Source organism: Denticeps clupeoides, chromosome 3, assembly GCF_900700375.1.
Source record: "Denticeps clupeoides chromosome 3, fDenClu1.1, whole genome shotgun sequence".
Lineage (NCBI taxonomy): Eukaryota > Metazoa > Chordata > Actinopteri > Clupeiformes > Denticipitidae > Denticeps > Denticeps clupeoides.
Genome location: NC_041709.1, coordinates 31,029,680 through 31,051,260, shown reverse-complemented (window position 1 = coordinate 31,051,260; position 21,581 = coordinate 31,029,680). Strand labels below are relative to the sequence as shown.

Below are 21,581 nucleotides of genomic sequence, written 5' to 3'. Positions count from 1 at the left end.
TTGATCCTCAAAAAGTTAACTTTAATATCTGCTATATTGTTTGCAATTTTAACTTATGTTTATGATATTCAGCATCTCAAATTATTATAATATTACCAAAAAGGATTCAGAATACAGAAATAATTAACAAAAGTGAATAGTCTTTTTTTTTTTTTTCTCTGCAATATTTATACATTTTTAAATGTTAAAATGGTTAAAGTTTAAAATATGGCCAAATGGGTGTTGCATATATGGCTGCAAAAAATATTCTTGGTTCATTCTTATATTTTTGTTGAACTTGATGTACAGGACAGTCTAAAGGAAAGTTCTTCTTTTTAACCCTTCGTAAACGAGACACTTTACTTTTCTGTAACTGTGTTCAGGCTCCTAGCTGACCTAAAGGTGGCAGTATAACCAGGCCTTTGGGCGCGGCTGGTCGAACGTGTCTGAGGCGGTCGCACCTTTCGGCGGGCACGCTCTCTGAGGGCGAACATAAACAGAGTGTAATGTCTTCATAAACAGTACATAAAACGTGCATTAGCCATATGTTTCAAGACCTCATTGCTTTTGCCCGGGCAAATGGAGCATGTGCCGCCGACATATGCTTTGTGTAAGGCCACTTAAAGGGTACGGTACAGTGTGAGCTTCGCTTCTCACTTCTTGGATCTAGGTGCCCTTTTTCACATGGACCATTTCCTTCAAAAGCTGAAGAAATGCCGGGGTTCCCCCGTCTAACACCTCCAGCGTAATTAACGGGACACCCAAATGGCCCGGGCCGAGAAAGAAAACAGAGCGGGGGAGACCTGGCTGGGAGGGCTTGTCAGGAGTATTTCACATCACCCTGTAAGATATAATTCTTGGTGAAACTAGCCACTCAGTTGTTTATTTTTCAAATGTTAGCAGAAGAGGTAAAAAGTCAAATGCAAAACCAAAAAAATAATAATTATCCAAATGCACACACACACACACACACTACAATCACTCATACACACATAGTGTGGATAAAAACGGTTCAAATTCTCAATACATTTCAGCACAGCATATCAGTACGAGCGCTCTGAGAAATCAGCCTCCCCGAACAACGTCCCTACGCTTCTCAGAATCCATCAGCCAACATATCGTCCTGAATTCTTGCAGGAAATCAGTGTGAAAAACCAGCCTTCCTTAGGGAGCCTCCAGTGGTGATGCTACTGTGTGTAAAAAGGGTATCTTCTGCGTCCAACATCCTGATTCTTGCTTCACGGCCCTCTTCTCCACAGCTCCATCTCTGATGAGGTCTTGTTTGAAGTATTGCATCCTTTTGCATTGGTTTTGGTAGAACTGAAGGCAACAGCAGTGGAATCTCAAGGTTACTTGCTTTCAAGTCCAGCCAATCACACGCTGGTACAGGGCACTTGTGGGACCTGCCCGCAACAGGCAGTGAAGGCTGTCCAAGTCATAGGAGTTTCTTCACGGAGAAGAAGATGCTCTGGGGAATTAACTCTAGGACCCTACTACTCCACAGGTCTACCTAGAAGAAAAAAAAAAGTTTCAGACATTTTATATGCTGCCGCCTCAGATGCAACAAGATTCCTCCCATATTATCAATCAACCAAACAATCCATTTTGATTTATTAAGTGCTTTTTACAATGTACATTTCCACAAAACACCTAACAATGAAAGTCAGCAGCCTGGATCGAACATGTTGGCTGGAAAGCAATGTTGTAAAAAAACATTGATTCTCAGATATTAATCAATTCCAAAAAATTGTATCGATTTCGATATCAATAACACTGGTATAGATACTTAAATTCCGGTTTTGAATCTGCCTGTTAGACAACAATTTGTCTAGACTACAAAAATATTCAACAGGCATTGCAGCGGACACCCTCCCCCAGCTACCCGGAAGACCCGACATTTATACATTAAACATAATTCTGCAGCACCAAGCATATTAGAAAATGTCCGGGAAACTAAAAGTTTGCAATTTGCAAGAAGTTGTCTCTATAAAAGGCAAATTTTAACTTCTGCATCTTGAGAAGCGAGGAGTGTTTTATCTTTTTATCAATTTATTCATTTCTTTTTGTAATGTGTGTATGTGTATATACACATATATATACACACACAATATATAGATGCACACACACACACACACACACAACATGTATTTTATATATATGTGTGTGTGTTTGCGTGTGTGTAAATTCATGGTGTTCTGATTTATTAAAAATCTAAGGGTTCCTGTGTTTGTTTTTCTCCTCCTGTAGTATTCTTTAACTGTTGTGTAACTTTTTGAACCTTCTAAATAATTTAAACCAGGGTTTGTTCCGTGACCCTCCAGGACCACAACTTGACCCGATGTGGAGTGAAGTTGGGGACGAACTCTCGCGGGCAGAAATTCACTGATGCCTGGGGACGACATTAGAGGAATTTATTTCCCTCTAAAGCCCTGAGATCAAACGCCTCCAGGACTTTAATTGGCACTTCTGCCCGCTTTTATACCTTTTAAAAATGTTTATGTGACACTTAAACTTTTGCCATCCCTCTCTGCCCCCATCTTGGTTTCAACACATGAGGATATTGACCTCGGGGAAGGAAAAGGTTAGAAAACGATGAAAAGATAATTGGAGAAATGCCTCCTTCTTACACTAGCAGCTCGGCTGGAGTTGGGCAGCAGTCATTAGGGAGCCTCCTACCAAAACTCTGCCCCGGGGGCCGATGAGAACCGAGGGCGAGAAGAAGGGGGGAAAAAAGAAGGGCTCTGTTCTGATAATTAATTCTTTGGCGGCAACCACCATTGTCTGAGCAGTAAAATATATTTGGTACTTGGTCAGGCATGGCTAATTTCTCTGAAGGAGGGTATTTGAAAAGAATGGGGGTCAAATGGACACGGAGCAGTCATTTCCGCTGGGCGAACAAGGCCGCGGCTCTTCTGCTTGGCTTGCGGCGGCGTATTGGAGCTGACAGGTGTATTGTTTGTCCAAGACTGTAATCTGTGTAATCTCAGTAATCCCGAGGGGAAGAAAGCGTAACATTCCCTCTAAAGGGCTTTTAATTGGCTTTAAGAAGGGATAATCTTGTCGAATGACTGGTTCAGAGGAAAGAAATCTCCCCAGGCCTTGGGATCGGTCCAATCATAATCATAATACATAAATAAAACTATAAAAGAACACTGATTCATCAAATGAAAAAAAAAGATAATGTAAATTTTATCCTGCTAATTCAACTGAGAACAGGTATTGATCGATGACATCCAAGGGTCACAACATCTTTGACACACATTGCAAATTAGTGATATATCAGGTTGATATATAGTACTGCGCAAAGGTGCTAGGCAGTAGTGAAACTAATCAAACTAATATTAACTCTGAAATTGTTCAGAAATTGTATATTTTGGTGGAGTTTGGTGTCTCCACTGTACTTACCCCTGCTTGGTTGGTTGTTGGCAGCTCTGTTGAGAGGCTGTTTACATGTAGTGCCATTGGCCTTCCATCCCCATCCCAACACCCATGCCCCCTAGCGCCCCTGGGCACAGAAAAAGACCCACAACCATTATTTACATTTGGCCATGGCAAAATTATACTTTATTATGTACTTAAATTGTGTTATCTTTAGGGGTAATATTTAGGGGCAGCCTAGCGGTTAAGGAAGCGGCCCCGTAATCAAGGGGTGCCGGTTTGAATCCCGATCCATCACTGAGGTCCCCACACACTGCTCCCTGGGCGCCTGTCATGGCTGCCCACTGCTCACCAAGGGTGATGGTTAAAAGCAGTGGACATACTTTGTTGTGTCACAATGTCAATCACTTCACTTTCACTACACTTTCAGCATAGTAGCCAATGTATACATATCATACATGTGAACTTTAAATATTGTATTATTATTATTTATATTGTAAAAATGGCCTAAGTACATTTACATTTTACTGAATTTATCAGACGCCCTTATCCAGAGCGACTTACAATCAGTAGTTACAGGGACAGTCCCCCCCCGGAGACACTCAGGGTTAAGTGTCTTGCTCAGGGACACAATGGTAGTAAGTGGGATTTGAACCTGGGTCTTCTGGTTCATAGGCGAGTGTGTTACCCACTAGGCTACTACCACCCTAGTAGCCTAGGCTAGTACCACTTTTCCACCAGATATATACACCTATTTATCAATCTAATGATCTATTGTTTGTAGTATGTGGGTTTGTAAAGGACTACCATGTGTGCCATCCATGACGAAGCCTCCCATTGGTTGACCATCAGGGATGTACGGACCTCCTTGACCAACTGCAAAAAGAGAAAAATTATGTCAAAATCATTGCCACAGCTAAATGCAGAAATCATTTTCCCATGATGATTCAATTTCAGTGTTTGGACAGATTTTTTACACAATTCATATGCATTCCCAGCATATTTCTTTCAGTGCTGAGGTAGAACAGAAAGCACATTAGAGAACGCAGCTCAGCGGTGCAGATGCCGTTTTCTGTCTCTCACAACCAATAAAATCTGAAGCTGCCTCTGGCTCTCGGCTTTATCTGGTTACTTGAGCTGGAGTAACAGGCGCGCAACCTCACCTCGCCTTTCAACTCAAACAGATTCCCCCGGTGCTACCCCAACCTCTGCACCCTATCACAGGTAATAAATTTTACAGCAGCACCAAAACATGCCCTGCGCCCGGAGCCTGACCATTCCTTGGGCCTTCACCTCGGTTCTTGGCTCTGATGTTGTAGCCCTCGGTCACCATATTAGCTTGAGGTTGTATAGTTACAGTAAATCTTAACAAGATCTGATCATTTCTCAGAAAAAGACACAGGGCTGCTCTGCATTTGCTCCATCAGATGACCTGCCTGCTCTGTTGGACTGGTCGATCATCGGCTGCACTATTCGCCGCCGTGCGTTGATGAACCTGGAGAAAAGAGAGCGAAAATAGGTGGAACGAATCAAACATTATCAGAGTGCTTGTTATTAAAAAGTAAAGGAAAAGCAAATTTAAAAACGTAATATCTGTCCGCCACTGTCCATTCCCTCTTCCTCACCAGATTTCCTTTTCGGCCACCTGCTGTTGCTGGGATCCTGTTCCATTACCGTGTCAGTGTACGTTTTCTGAAGCATCTGATGCAGCACTGTCCTTGAGGTCATGAAGACGGTCACATGCTGTAAGAGTTTAACCTATGTCTGCGAGCCCACATTAGAACTTTTCCATCCTCATCCTAGGTGTGGCCTTTCACCTTCTGACCTCTTAACCCCCATGACTTTTGACACCCTTGGCAGAGGGGCTGCTCTGGTGCTGCTCAGCCTTAAAAACACTCTGGGACCTCTGGTGACCCCTGGAAGCACAAGCGCACTGGTCCCCTACACCCCCCCTCCCACGTTTGATTTATGTCCTCTCTCTTTCACCCCCGGCACCACGGTTCCATTTCACCGTCTGTGAAAGGGCCGCCCAGCGGAAACAAAAGGCACGCCCCTTTTTTCAAGGGTCACAAAAACAACAAAACACACACACATAGTAAAAGAGGAATGTTGCTGGGGACTCTGAAAGGCGCCCGCTGCTAAGGAAAGTTGGAGAAGAGGAGAGCTGCCTGAACAAAGTCCTTCAATATAAATCACGCAGCAGCCATGTACTGTTTACTGTTTACTCTGTTCATATTACTTCATCACAAAAAAATTAAAGATGTTTAAAACAACATATTCTCACCCCTACTGCGGGCCACGTCTCGTCGAGGACCAATAAGAAAAAAGACGGGCAGAGGCCCAGGGCAGCTCCGCGGCTGCTGTGGCTCTTTAGGGGAGTAAAGCGCCTGATGACCCCCTACTGACCCCTTCGCACCACGCACCCGTCTTTCACAACCCATTCCGTTATAGACTCAAAATCACTTCTGAAGGAAGGTGTTATAGTGGAGTAAAAATAGAGCAAATCCAGAACCGGGACGGACTGTAACCAAATGCAGAGCAACAATACAAAGAGCCATTATCGGATCTAGAATTTATAGCTCTTTGCTCTGCAAGAACCATGGCTTAAAAAACACACACACACACACACACACACACACTTGGTGTATTCATATTCAACTGCTGGTCCAATTCCAGAATTAACAAAGTAAACACTCGCACACACACACACACACACACACAAACAAACATACATGTGTGTGTGTACATACACGCATGCATGCATATATATATATATATATATATATATATACACACACACACACACACACACACACACACACACACACACACACACATCCCTTTCTGGACTGCCACCCATAAAAAGGTCTCCAGGCTCCACCCTTGGCTGGTGTCATTCTCAGGTCAATGCCCCCTGGACAGAGCGTGTTTAAATAAACCCGGCCAGCTGTTTGCTGTGAAAATGCCATTTACACTAACAACCCTCCCTCCGCCCGGCACTCTCACCTGTTCCAGTAGGGGCCGGGGTATGGTGGGCCTACGAGACATTATGTCTATTATATCACATATATATAAACAGGGCATGCTGGCGCTTCGGCTCGCTGTCAAAGGAGGAATAGACTGCAGGCCCACTGTACACAACTGCAGACAGGCACTGGGTCATACTGGGGGGGCTGTGGGAGGACATCCCACCGAACGCTGGAGCCAGACGATCCTCTCGGCGAGGAAATGCGTTCTCTAAACAAACGTCATTTCATCCAAACAGGGCATTAAACATGTGTCTGCTGGTCGCACCTTACTTTAAAAGGCCAGCTGCTGCTGCTGGCCTGGCTGTAACCAGCCCGGGGGAAGAAGGGATTTGATACTTGATCGTAACCACACTTAGTGATAACTTCTTAAAGGGCGGGGCATTTCCAAAGCTCTGAAAGGCCCGCCGGTCACCCAATCAACACCCCCTGCCCTGAGACACACACACACACACAGAATTACCACATCAACATCTTGACCACTTCATTTAGCACTGCTTAGTGTTTGCAGATAGAGTTGGAGACATTACCTGCTGCTTCAGGCACAAAACATCGTAAAAACTGCATTGCAACCATTAAAATGTGTGTGTGTGTGTGTGTGTATAGTATTGTATGTAAACTAATATTGAGAAAATTCCATTTGTTTTTGTAATAAAAAAAATGTATAACTACAATACAATGTTGAAATGCAGCTGGAAATTTCTGTACTGGGAAATTTTTATTGCTTGTAGGCAATAGCGGTTTATGACTTTCATTATCTATTAGCCCTAATCACCAACATAAAACATAAATTATGTTGTTTTGAATATAGAATATATGAACGATTCATTAGAAAATACAAGATACAATGCTGGGAATTTACAATATGCAAATTACAAATCATTCAGTCATCCCATCACGATTAACTGCAGCACTAATCCCCCACCGGCTCCCATGGCAACAGATCACTTGAGATATGGGGGCTCTAATAAAGCTTGGTCACCAATTCTGCTGTACTTTACACACCCTACCCTAGCACAAAGATGTATAATATTAATAATATACACTCCCACGCACACACTCACCAGTTGTTTACTTGCAAGATAGTGAGCCCTGTGTCCTGGGCTAGTTGTTTCTTCTGTTCTTCTGTAGGGTATGGATGCTGGATAAGGACAGGGAAACACAAATCAATAAATACGAAAAACAGGAGTCACATGGGTTTTCATGAATTAATCTCAGAGGATTAAAATAGGCTCTGGCACACCGGCCAATTATCTTAAACATGTTGTGTTTCCCCCCTGAAGATTTGAATGTTGTTAATGCCAGAAAGTGAATAATAAGGGTTGGAAAATGAAGACAGAGCCTTGTTAATTGAAAGTTCCCTAGTGCAACTGAGATTCCAAAATTAACTATCTATAGTAGGGTATAATTAAAATGTAAAATATGTAAACCAAAATCATTTTCTTTATGAATCAACCTACAAATTAAGCCTGCAAGAAAAATAAAAAATATGAATTAAATTTGATTAGAATAAACTTTATTAAATGTAATTTAATAAGGTGTAAACACGTTGTTTTCTGCAAAAAAAAAAAATTAAAATAGGCTAAATTGAGATGTGCTGTATTGAACGTTTTTCACTTTTGGCTAGTTACCATGATATTATCTGGATAATCCGTTCCAGGGTGTCTGTTAAAAGATTTATGCACCTACTTCATCTCCACATTAATCATATCTGATCCATAACGTACACCACTACCAGGCTAAAGGCCAAGAAAACAAATGGATTAAGATTAAATGAAAGCAAGTTGCATCCAGCGGGTAAGAGACAGACAGTGGGTTACTGTCTGACCGTCTTTCAGACTAAAACATGTGTGACCAGCAAGGGAGCTCGCCAACCACAAGCTTTTAAAAACAGATCAAACCATCAGCAGAGCTCATGTGACCAGACTGAGGGTAAACGTCGTGGGCTGCAGTAAATCTCATCCAAATCCACCATACAATTCACATTATGGCATCTACAAGAGAACAAGACTCTCCGTCCTGGCCACCTGTACCCTAAACAGGGCTTCTTCTAACAAGACAGATCTCACCCGCCATGGCTCAGCTTCGCGTGTGGGGTGGGGCGGGGCAGTTGTTCTCTTGTTTACCAAACCAGTAGACCTGTTAGAGCTTGTAATTACCACTCATTTTAGCGAGAGAAGCATTCAGAAGGGTGCCTAGGCCACCCCCAGCCCCTCCCTGAAGGGCGTAAATCAGAGGAGACAGCTGGCAAGACCCACCTAACTTCTACTGCGTAGAACTTCTGAGAGGCCTGAGAGGCCTGAGGTTCCTAGCTGTTACAATACATATCATCAAGTTCTGAACACCTAGCAATGCAATTCTTCAATATTACCATACTGGTCCCTAAATTTCCATTACTGTGCAGTGATCTTCAGGCTCCACACCTCTTAAGACTGGAATGGCCCTCAGTTTCTTGAGGTTTACAGTGCAGACCTTGAGGTTCCTGTTCATGGGTCACCAGGCCCTCCTATTTTTCAGGTTCTCAGTCAGGCCTAAGGCTCATATTTTGACCAACTGATCCTTACTTTAACAATACAGAGAATTCCAGGCTTTCTTGATAAAAGACTGGACGCCAGCAAGGAAGGTCGTTTGGAGAGGCACCAGATATTTTCCTAAAAAGATGAACCAATGTGTAGAACGTGGAATAATGGCCTCAGTGAGTTACCTTTGCCTTTTCCTCCATCTCCATGCAGGCGCTACTGCAGCATTTACAGGTAAAGTGTGCAATCGGTTGAATGCAGCATTACAGAAGCAGTTTGATTGATTGCTAAAGGATTTTACAGAATTCTGGTTTCCTCCATGAACCACTTTCTTTTGTTCTTGTTCTTTTAGTTTTGTTTGACTGTGACCTGTGTCCGGAATGCAAAATCTGACCATCTTCCACCTCTCTCCGCGGGTCATTATCTCATCGCCTTAACTGTGTCCATTTACGCTGTCAAGGTAAAAGGGCTGCTGGTGATGGATGAGCCTCCATGCCCCCGACTGCTCCCCTTTCTTTTTGGTCAGTGAAGGAAATCCCCCACAGGTTGGTAAGGCCCTGCTCCCCAGAGGGCTTGTCAAAGGGGTAATGGATGATGTTTTCATTACAGGGTTCGGGGGCCCTCAAGAGGACCAAAAGGGAGACCCCTAAAAACGCCAGCCCACAGACACCCCCACACTGAGGCAACTAAACCGTAACGTATGGCCCCATGTTCACCAAACAGAGTTGAGGACATCCCCGGTGCTGTGCTGGCCGACCACGGTCAGATGAATGATGAAAATAAAAATGGGAGCTAAAATAAGATAAAACACAAAGCAAGAAAAGAATGAAAGAATCCTGTGAGGATGTAAAAATAACCCCCCACAAAGAAGGGCATTGAGAGGAGGATGTGCGAGCGGAATAAAAGGACGTCTATTCCTCAAAGTCATGGAGTCTTGAGGCAACCGGGGCAGTGGGGCACAAAAACGTTCGTACCATGTGTAATCTCCTTTATCAGCCTAATGCTGTTGGCGCCCACGATTCTGGCTCCTGGCACTTAGATAGAATTAAGCGTTAATCTGTGGGCGTAGGGCGGACAAATTCGATTTACAATTAGAAATATGAATCAGTTTGGACATGCAAAAGTGGGTGGGCAGACAATAAAAACACAGAGGGTTTATTTGGGGGTGGGGTGTACTGGTTTACATATTTTCATAGGCCAGGTCTCATGACATGAGAAGCTTAGCTGGGAGCTTTGTAAATGAGAGCCGTGCCAGACTGGCTGCGTGGTAGGGGAGGGGCAAGCTTTTGGAGCTAATGAGGAACGTTCCCCGAACATTGTCCAGCTTTTCTCCAAGGTTCCAGCATGAACACAAGAGTAGCAGAAAATTACATGAAAAAATTACATACAAGTTCTTCTAGAACTTCTCGAAGGTAATTTAATTACTGAAAAATTGCAATTGTAATCCGTCATAGTTACCAGCGGAAAAGGTGTTCCATTAAATTACACACACATATCGAAAGATTCAGGCGAAACCTTGCCGATATGTTTAATAATAGTGTCATAGCAGGAATCATGGGAGTGATATTTGTATCAGCCAATCAGCACTCACTGACTATAAAAATCCCCGTGAAGTGGACATTGTGACGAGAACTAAGGATATAGGGCCAAGACGCGGGATCACATAAGCTTGCACCATGCCCGCCTGAAGAGCGATTTTTGCAAAGCGGCACAACCTTCTGAGTGTGTTGATCGTGAACGTTGCTTATTTTATTCGAGCTGAATATGAATATACTTAATATATAAAATGTAGGTATATATGAATTTAATATAATTTTTTTGTAAGTAATTTATTAAGGATGTATGTATGAATTCTGACCTTGTGGTGGCTGTTATTGTACTTATTAAAATGATCAGTTATAATAATGTTAATTCATTTGTTGAAAGGAGTTTAACAGTAATTAATGATTAGTACTGCTATACATATATATAAGGTAAACACCGCCAGATTACAAAATTTGAAAATGGTTAACAATTAAAAATATTCCTTCATAATTTACAAAAGTAATCAATTAATTAGTTACATTACTTGTATACAATAATTAAAACAATTATGCTACTATTACATTTTAAATAACATTTCTACAGTAATCTACCCAACACTGGATCTGGACCCTTAGTTGGACTAAGCAGATGTTACCAGCAGATGATTCAGATGAAATAAAAATGAGAATAAAGAATCAAATGAGAATCATAACTATGATTTTTCAGAAAAATGCTACAGCTGATGTGGAATGTTTTAAAATGTCAACTGTCCTTTTTGGCAATTAGCTGGTAAGACATGTAAAATTGTGTATCCAATTTTCTATCAATCACCACCAATTAGTGGAGGGTGGCGAGTCCATAAGAAAAGTACATCCATGGCTTGAAGGTAGTAGGGACAATTAGTTCTATGATAATTGAAAATTTGAGAGCCTGGCAGCTTCGACATAAAGTGACTATCAACAAACAATAGTTTCATTACCAATAACCAATAATATAACTATCCATTCAATCATTAGCAATAATATAACTTTTTTCTTAACTTATCATTTTTATTCTGTTTATTTTTAAGTCTGATTATTGAGATAAACTGTAAAAAAATACATTTAAGGCAACCAGCTGCAAAACATTTTTAAGTTCTCTCAACTTAACTTAGGAAATTAAGCCTTCACAATTACATGGGCTTATAATTTTAAGTGTTCCCAACTTTTTATGTATGAATCATAATATATTCTTTACACTGGTCTTTTAAGTTATGATTTACCACCACCGGTGCGTCACATGGCTTTTTATTTTTATACATGAAATGTGGTATCGCTACACAAAGTTGGTCAGACAGTGAGGAACGAAATCCAAGGTCTACCTGCATTTTACTCTTTACGATCTGGGAAACATCTCAGATCTCTCCATGGGAGCCACACAAGAAACTGGGAGAGATCCCTGTCTTACTGGTCTTCAGAGGAGCCAGGACCTCCTCTTGTTCTCGTTTCATCCCTTGTCGCTGATCTGAGTTCAGTTGCCACTCTCGCTGGCAGTAAAATTCGCCCCGGCATTCTCACACCTGTTAATGCTGAGGCGTCAGAACGCGGCTCCCCGGCAGCGCCGTAAAGGCACAACATCTGCTATCAAGAGGGTGGCAAATTAACCCCTAATTACAACAACAGAGCGAGGGGCTTCCAGAGGGAAAAACGGAAATGCAAAAATGAGTGAAGGGCTTCGGGAGAACGTGTGTTTTGCAACTTAAACTTTTACAAGCGTCTCCGCCCTACCCACACACTCATACCCTCAACATGCCAACAAGTCATGAGCCAGGACACTCCCACTTCGCCGTTGTAATGACCCTGCTGATCCCCATGTAACCTCCCACAGAGTATGTGCATGGCAGCAATCTGGGTTTCGTCCTATTACTCTATCATGTAATTACTGTTTCGTTGCGGTTTGGGGGGGTAGAGATAAAAAAAAAAAAAATCCCTTTCCACTCTTTTTGTGTTAAATCATTGACGGTGGCATAAAAACAATCCAGAAGGCCTTTTTAGAGCAAGTCCGCATGAAATAAGATGGGCAAGAGGGAAGATGAAAAGGAGAGAGGAAATGGAGACACAAAGATTTAGATTTAGGGTTGAAGATGTGGGACTGTACCAAAGCAGGACCGATAAAACATGACAATGACATCCATATACCCACATATAAAATGAGTGACTGTCCAAACGCAAAGCTAATCAAAGCTAATCTTTGACATATGGAGAAATAAAAAAAAAATATGATGGGAATTAGATGTATTATGTCAGACACATTAAATCTACTTAACAAAAAATCCTCCCAATTTAAAAAACTAATTAACAAATTACTTCATTAAATGTGCTGCATATTGTAGCATAGACTACACTACCAGCCAAAATGTGGACACACCTACTCCTTTTTTTTAACAATTTTTTTACGTTTTTGCATCTCTGCAGCTTTTCACACTCTTGTCTTCTCTCCAGCACCTTAAATTAGACAAAGGGGACAGTTTATGCTGAACACCTTTTTTTATCGTTCACCCATGTTGATGAGCATCTCATCAACATGGATTTCGATGATGAAAATAGTAAAAAAGCAGCCATAAAGGTAAAAAAAGGCGATTATTCATCATACCTACTTCACCTTCTCCTGATACAAAAAATACTAAAAATGATTCTTGTATTGGACTCTTCAAAATGGTTCCATTTGGTGCATTGAGAAACTGATCTGCTGACGTTCTGCTGAAAACACAAACTCAACGACTGAACCTCAGTCAATGAGGATAGTCGTGCATTCGCTGTTAATGTGTTGGACGTCTTTAGAAACTGCGGCAGCTCACTCGATCCAACCAGCTGGACCAAACATGCCCACCTGATCAATAAAAATTTGCAAAAGGCCATTCAACGCTTATTATTGTCTGGTCGCTGCAGTGAAACGTTACATTCGTGACATTCGTTACATTTGTGAGACACCAGATTGCGATTTCAAGGAATTTACACGAGTTTAACATTCAACAAAACACTTAAGATCATCTTTGCATATGATCTTGGGCAAACATTAACACTAACAGGCAACAAAACTATTTTTGAAAATCTCATGTGTGTAAAATCAATGTACATCATTTTATATAATTTTCATGACATGTACAAATGATTCGATAGCTCTGGTGAGCGGACTTTTTGCGGGCGCTCCCCTTTTTGTAGTGTGAGCTAGTAATGATCTGGGGAAGTGTTCCGAGCAGAAAAGTGGAATAGTAAGTGTTGCGGGGTTTGTGTGGCTTTAATGTGGCTCTGAATGGTATAGACTGTAAGGCTAGTTTTATGTCGGGTCACTTTAAATGTTTAAAATAAGAGAGGTTCTCTGTTGGTTCTCTGGAAAATTGCTTTCTGACCGATACAGTCATGAGCAGTTCTGTATGACTGTTATACTGTAGTTGCACAATCATATTAAGAAACTAGTAGTGTTAAACCGTTATAAATTACTGACGCCCCATGGTATTCAATCAAACTGGCAGGTAATTGCTTAAGAAAAAAAGTAGTTTGCAAGGTCATGGCTGTAAATACGTTCCAGTAACTTTCCACAAAAATCCTTTAGCCCCTCAACACTTCAGGGATTAGCACCACAGACAACTCTTCTTTATATTTCAGCAACTGCTTGTATTAATTTTTCATTTTAAGAACTGCTTGGAATGGGTGTTACGGGGTTTGAGTTACACAGAGTGCATTCAATGAGAGCGAAATCCGAATAAATCTGACCAAACTCAAAAACAGCACGAGAAAGCACAAGCTGTACATGCTCATAAATCCAGCTTTGAGCATCTGCTCCACTCAGGAATTCACAACTTAATAAAGTGCAGTTTGACTCTTGGCACTCAAGGGAAGGTGCACTCCTGGGTTTTTACTGTTTAATGCCAGGCCAAATATGATGCTGCTTCCCCATAAAACTGGACACAGCTGGAGTCATATAGTGCATCTGGTCATTTCTGAATTTTAACGCTCCTGCTTACCGTCAAATGCTGAAACAGCCACGCCCTCATGATGTTGGTTGCCACTTTAGGGAAAATGCCGCGCTTCTTGTTGTTCCTCCTGTCTTTGTCCAGGTCTTCGTCATCTCCTGTGCTGGGGGAAGCTACGCTGTTGTCCAAACAATCACCTTTCCAAAAAGGGTTAAAAAGAAGAAGAAATACCATTAGACATACTGATACCCATTTAGCACCATGAACGGGGGAGGCAAAAATGTCACCATTCACAGCAGAAATCCTGTACAGATCTTTTTACAGGTATGTGCACACACGTCCCATAAACCGTGAAAAAAATAAACACGCACATAAAACTGGAACAAAGTTGGAAAAGACGGTTTTAGAGGGACATTTTTACACCGGGGCGGCTTCAGCTCATGCCACCGTCACGTAATCGACCTCCACCCTCCATACGTTTATCCATACGTTAGTGTGATATGATTAGCCTGCTCCAAAAATGGCGCGGCATGTTAATGCACAGTGTGTTCCTCTGTTTGCTAAGTTAACATCCAGACCATAAAAAGAAAAAAGAAAACAGGCCGCCTCTTCAAAATGGCCGTCTTACTCGCCATGCAGTTATTTTGATCTTTTATTTCTAAGGAGCGAAACACTTTTCGATGTTTTTTTTACTTCATGCACTGTAACGTCAGGAACTAAACCTGCCGTCCACATTTTTCCTTGTAATGGACACAGATGGACACAGAAAATATTAGGTGGGACATAAAGGTGGGACAAAGGGACAGCATCTAATGAACCTTAAAATTCCCGTCTGACCTCAGCCAGGGGCGTGTGCTGATAACCACTCACAACCCCGCGTGGACTCACTAAAGCCTCGGCTATTAGAGTGGGGGGGGCAAAAACGGCAAGGTTCGAGTAAGACGGGGGAGACCGAAAGGGTGGAAATAATCATAAAAATGATGGTGAGCTCCATAAAGCAGCTCACAGGCTCATTAGGACTGACCTGAGCTCGGACCCCCCGTCTCTCTCTCACTCTTAATTCTCTTCAGTTCAGCTCCTTTAGTGCTAAGAAGCATTTTGTTCCTTGAATTCATTTGACTTTCTTTGTCACTCTTTTGCAATAATTATTATTCTTATTTTTTTACATTTATCCTGGATGTTTATAGGTACGGACACATTTAGCTCACTAGCCAACATTAGCGTTAGCTAAGATTGCTAGCCAAAATGAATTAGCCTCCCTTCAGTTGGCATCAACAATGGTTAAGGTTCTGCTACCTGGTATATTCTAACGGTATCCATAGAAAAAAACAAGTCTTAGCTGGTTTCGCCGGTAAATCTCTGTGATAATGCGGTTTAAGGCGGTAAAACATGCAGATCAGTGCTGGTCTTAGCTCATATGACCAGTCTGGTTAAACAGCAGGAATGTGTGTGTGAGAAAATCTGCTGGCGATTAGTTGAGGCCACACTATCTACCTCACTTCTGTACGCCTCAAAATGGCGCCGAACCTTCGCACTCGGCCGTCCGTTGTACGCACCGCAGGTAAGCGAATGAGTGCGAAAAACAACGTTTCCGGCCCTTTTACACGAGTGTTGGCAGATGATGCATTTTTATCTTAATAGCAACGTTTCATTAGCTTTAAATCACAAGAGACATTGACCTTAATTGGATATCGATTTTTCTATTAAGTTCCTATTAGTATGAGCTGTTTATTCAGTTCTTCTCATCTTCGTTTCGTTCCCTGATTATCTTCGCTCTCGCTTTTCTTCACTAAATGTTTTTCCCCGATTCCCGACTCCGCTTCTGACTGCTTTCTTTTTCCCCGACATATTCCTCTCGGAGCTCGGGGATTAGACGCAGAACACTGGCTCCCACTTCAGCGACCGGGCGCCATAACTCAAGCTGTCACAGCGCCGCGCGCAGCTGCTCCGCGGCTCAGGCGCTCGGCCTGTCCACGTCTGTTTGCACTCTGGTTTATTAGCCATGGTTTGGTGCGGAGGCCGCGGAGCTGAGAAGGCCCTTTCTCTCGGGGCCGCCACTACGGACCATAACCCCTGAACTGCCGCGCCGTGGCGAGTGCGAGTGGGGTTCCGAGAGCCCCGATGCAGGCGCGCAAACACAGAGTGACATTCACACACATCACACACACTCCTGCAGTGACGGGTACAGCACACATTCACACTAAACACTTCAACCAAGTTGCAAATGTATCCAGGAACCCGCCGAGTGTTTTTCACTTGCCGTGTAACGACCCGAAGAACCTCTAATACACACGTGACAAGATCGGCCTCCTGGTGCATCGGAAGTTTTTATTTATTTTATCCAAATATATCAAGATATAATCATATCGTGAGATCCTTGCCCTAATACGCTGTATGGTCGCCATGGTTACCTTGCTCGCTGCTGTTGTCTCCACTGTGGGATGCGTGCCCGCCACTACCGGGCCCCGACGTTCCGGAGGAGCGCACGGACATGGAGTCCTCCTTGTCTCTACTGCAGGGCATCTGCAGGGAGAGGGTTGCAGGGATGAAAGGTCCATCTGTCGCGGAGCTAAAACCACAGAGTCATAAGCCCCAACCGCTCTTGCGATGAACAAATACGGCCATTGTGGTCCTACGTTGCTGTCTGGCAAGTGTCATGAAACGAATGTCCTTTACAGTGGACCTGATTCATAAGTCGCTACCTGGCTGAATTTACAGAGTTAATTGCACTGGAAGCACCGCTGGCGACCAAAGCGCAGAGTGACGGGCAAGATGTTCAGCTGGCTCTGCCCTTTTTGTTGATGTGACTAACTCCGGACTCCCGTTGAAACCGTCAGCCCATGCGGGCATGGAGAGAAATGAAAGTGAAGAAAAAAGGATAATATATGGTGTATTTCGCTGCATACCAAGTGCATGCTGTAAGAGCTAATCTGGAACACATGCTCAGAACGTCAACGGTTAAAACACTAACAGCCAGCATCGGCTCTTTAAAGCTACTCGCGCTCACACGTACATGGGTCAGGAGTGGGGCGCTGGTACTTTAATCCTGAAGCTTCGGACAAGGACCCCAGCCTTTCTCCCAACAGGCCGAGTCTGAGAGATATGACGTCTGTAGGCCACATTCCCGTTTCCCTACTCCCGAAATACGACACGGCGCATGACGTAGCGGGATGAATGGGCAATAACAGACAAATATCTGCTCGGTTGTATCAGGCCAAATGGTCAGCTGAGTGGAAATATACTGCTATTTAACCATTTATGATTGTTGTGACTGTAAAAAAATTCTAATTCAGCGGTTCTTTAACAACATTATTCAAGCACAATGAAATAGGTATGACTGAAGATATATCACTCCAAAGAATTTCTTTCAGCAAATGAAATTGTCAGGTCAGAGCTTCCCTGTAAGGCTGAGGATCATAGACTATGTGGGATGTGTAAAGTACGCAGAGTCAAAGCTCTTGAAATGAATAAGGAACTTGCAGCCACGCAACACACACTCAGACACACACTCTCCCCTGGACGTGCATGAAATAACCGCAAAGTGGGACGCTGGGACCAAAGCCGGCGTAAGTGAGTGGCAGAGGATCAGATGGTGTCGAGGCTCAGTTGGGTCAACCCGGCAGCTGAGACAGACACTCAAAACCACTCCATACAGCGCAAGAACGGCAGAGAGGATCACTTATATCCCCGCGGGCACTTGACACGACTTACTGCTGCTTAGCGGCCGTAATCCGCCAGGAAGAGTGGGATTTGAAGGGTTAAACGGTTAGCAGGTCCTCCCCTCTGACAGAACCAGAACAGAACCCAGAGGTCCTTACAGGAGATGCTGGTGGCTGAATTGTGGCAGCTTATTCCTCTAAATGTACCGAAATTCTGGAGATAAATTTCAACAAAGTCCCTAAAGGTTCCAATCGGATTTTTAAAAAGTATAAAAAAAGCAACAACATTATAATTATATCGAATTAACGTGATAATTTTGAAATTAGTATATTATAATATTTTTCACTGAAATTTCAATATAGTGTTTATATGACAAAAAATATATATAAATATGTTCACTGGCCGTTGCAAATTACGAAACATATTTTATTAAAAAATAAATAAAAATAAAAAAACACATCATTTCTGTATTTTTTTCCTGATTTGGCGCGCCCTTTAAGAACGAATTTCCACGCGGGTTCCCGTCCACGCCTACCTGTCCCGGCGCGCGCGCCACGTCCTCGCCGTCCGACCTGGACTCCGAGTCCCTGTCCTCGATCACCAGGTCGATGGGCATCTTCCCCTTCAGGCAGCTGATGTAGCGGTGGCAGAAGTTGTCGCACAGCTCGTGCACCTACCCCGGGTCCCACCCACGCGGGTCGTCAGTATCACCACCAGCACCACCAATTACGAAATGAATCCGCCGCGGGGTCCCACCTTTTCCAGCTCCAGCAAGTGGAAGCGCAGCACTTGTATCGACTGGATCATCTGGGGGCGCAAAAGGAAGCGGGTTAGCGGCGCCGGTAACGGGGTGACGGGGTGTCGGGGTGTCGGGGTGTCGGGGACGGTCCTACCAGGTCGTCCAGCTCCGGGTTGGAGGAGAACAGCGGCCTCTCCGCTCGCATCTGCAACGAGAGAGAGAGAGAGAGAGAGAGGGGGGGGGGGGGTTAAAAAACGTGGCGGGTTTTAAACCCCCGTTTTCGGTCGTGTCGCGGGCCCCCCGACCTGCTTCGAGAACACGGCGATGTCCTCGTTGAACGAGTCCGAGGAGCACACGTCCCCGCCGGCGACCCCCGGCTCTCTGGGGGTGCAGGTCGCCAACTCGCACTTCTCGAACACCAGCGCCAGCAGGGGGAACAGGGGGTGTCTGCGCAATAACCACAATTCGCGTTATAACCCCAAACTTTATGGCGACAATTTTACTCACTTGCCAGGTTGACTTTTTTATTTTTATTTTACACCTTGCTGCCGTTTTTTGTCTCTAACTCATTTAGAGTGACGATAAAAGTGTTTTTCTGCTCATTTGTTGACGTTTAAAATTAATTTGTATTTTATTCCAAATAATTGAACATTTTTGCACCATTTTTTGGACGTAATTACGCTGATTATGATCGAATTCCCACGCACCCGTAAATGGCGTCCCTGTCCCGCTTCAGGCCGTCGTTGAGCGGGGAGCCCATGCCGGGGTGCGGGTGCGGGTGCGGGTGCGGGTGCCCTCCGTGGCCCGCGTGCGGGTCCGAGTAGATCGGGGCGGGGAGCGCGACCCCCTCCATCCCGTAGTGGAGCAGATCTTCATACTGAACATCAGATAAAGCAGCAAAACACGCGAATAACGCTCGCAGCGTTTTAACACGATTCGGCCCGAATTGCGGTAGAAAATTGGGATTAAACATGTGCTGTGAAATTGTATTTTTATATTCTGCAGTAAAATTCGAACAGTCCACGCACTCTGTCCTTTGCGTGGTTAGTTCGCGTGGAAAGTTCTCACCCGTTGCGCCATCGGGCCGCCGTGTCACCCACTCCTCTCCTCTCCGTCCTACGAGGCCACGGCGCAGCGCCGCTCAGCGCAGAACTTCCCACGGGGCATCGCGAACGCGCCGCCGTGGACCCCGAAATGGGAGCGAAGACGGCGTCCGGCTCCAGGTGTCCGCGAATAGCAGCGCTGGGTGGGTGGGTGGGTGATGATGATGATGATGATGGCGACGGGGGTGATGAAGATGGTGGGGAGCTTCGCGTCCAGTCGCCGTCGCGTCTTGGCTCGATCTCAACTCCTGGATTTTTTACCCTTGATATCGTCTATCTGAGATGTGAAAGTGTGTGTGTGTGTGTGTGTGTGTGTCTTCAGAGCTCTTAAAGGCGCCGCGGCGGTCCAGTGGCGATGGCCGCCGTGACGCGTCGGAGTGGAGAGGTGTGGGGAACTGGGAAGCCCCGACCAACTCGGACGAATGTGCATAAAAAACATCATTAATATTAATTTTATATTCACGTGTATTGTTTTAAAGGTACATTTGTAACTCCACGTCTTGGCCGGATTGTATTACATTTTTGAGGACTGTCCTGTCACCTGCCAATCAAGACTACATGGCGGGAACGTCGTTTTCTTTACGTAGAAACGTTCTGCTTCTGCTTTTTATCTCGGATTCGTTTGTTCAGTTCGTTAACGCCGACCCTGCGGTTTTACGCTGGAGGCAAACTAATTACATTCATTTGTACTAAAAACGCAATCTGCGCGCAGGAAAAGCACATTTTTATTTTAATTTCCCGAATAAAGGGAAAAATAAGTGGACGTTCTGAAATAAATGTTTCATTCTCGCTCAATATCTGGCAGGATCGCTGCCACATTTACTGTTATTAGTAACATTTTAGTGACATTTTGTGTTGACAGGGAAAGACTGTCCCTGTCCAAGCTCATGCCGTGCTGTGTTGTATGATTTGTTGAAATGTTATATTAATTCTAATAATAAACATTAATAGCGCCCGTGATCACAGTCAAGATCACAAACATTTAGTGTTAATTAAATCTGACAAAAATAAACTATTTGGTGATGTGTTACTTAATGTATTTTTTTTAGTTAGACAATTACATTGTCCTTGATTATAGCTCCCTGGAGTAAAATAAAATATGACATTTTTTGTTAGCATTATATAACTGCTGATTTCCAATAGACTACTAGCAAAAACTGGTGGTACCGTGGCGGAGTAGGGTAGTGGAGTCATAGTGAAGGAGTATTGTAGTGTACATGTATTTTAGTGTACGACTCCAGTATTGTTTTAATGTAGTAATGTCAGACTATTTCAAAGGGTAGCAATATTATAGTGTAGTGGTGTAGTTATGTTTTAATGTAAGTGCATAGTAGTGTAGTGGCATAGGAGTATTGTAGTATTTTAGTTTAGTTGCCTAGTAGTCTATAGTAGTATTTTAATGTTGTAGTGTCGGAGTATTGTAGTGTACTTGTGTTGAAGTGTAGTAGTGTTTTACCGTAGAAGTATTGTAGTGTAATAGTACTTTACAGTAGTAGTATTATAGTGTAGTAGTGTTTTACTGTAGTAGTATTGTAGTGTAGTAGTGTTTTAAAGTAGGAGTATTGTACTGTATTAGTGTTTTACCATAGTAGTATTGTAGTTTAGTTGCCTTGGGGTGTTGTAGTGTATATTAATATTTTAATATAGTTGTGTGGAGTATTGTAGTGTAGTCGTGTTTTACGGTAGGAGTATTGTACTGTA

General features: G+C 43.4%; 1 protein-coding gene across 3 annotated transcripts; it reads right to left on the bottom strand.

Annotated features, from left to right (window-relative positions):
* Positions 1 to 830: 830 nt before the first annotated feature.
* Positions 831 to 20,262, bottom strand: meis1a (Meis homeobox 1 a). 3 transcript variants are annotated; one of them, XM_028972407.1, is made up of 13 exons: positions 19,846 to 20,262; positions 19,485 to 19,654; positions 19,083 to 19,224; positions 18,932 to 18,982; positions 18,795 to 18,845; positions 18,574 to 18,711; positions 16,790 to 16,901; positions 14,430 to 14,575; positions 7,448 to 7,524; positions 4,794 to 4,852; positions 4,165 to 4,233; positions 3,385 to 3,484; positions 831 to 1,489 (listed from the first exon to the last, which is right to left on the bottom strand). In XM_028972407.1, the coding sequence occupies exons 1-12, from the start codon at positions 19,855 to 19,857 to the stop codon at positions 3,426 to 3,428; spliced, it is 1,086 nt and encodes a 361-aa protein (XP_028828240.1). In that variant the 5' UTR covers positions 19,858 to 20,262; the 3' UTR covers positions 831 to 1,489; positions 3,385 to 3,425. The 3 variants fall into 3 exon arrangements, with proteins under 3 accessions (XP_028828240.1, XP_028828241.1, XP_028828242.1); XM_028972408.1 differs by having other exon boundaries at positions 831 to 1,485; XM_028972409.1 differs by lacking the exon at positions 3,385 to 3,484.
* Between the last annotated feature and the right edge of the window lie 1,319 nt (positions 20,263 to 21,581).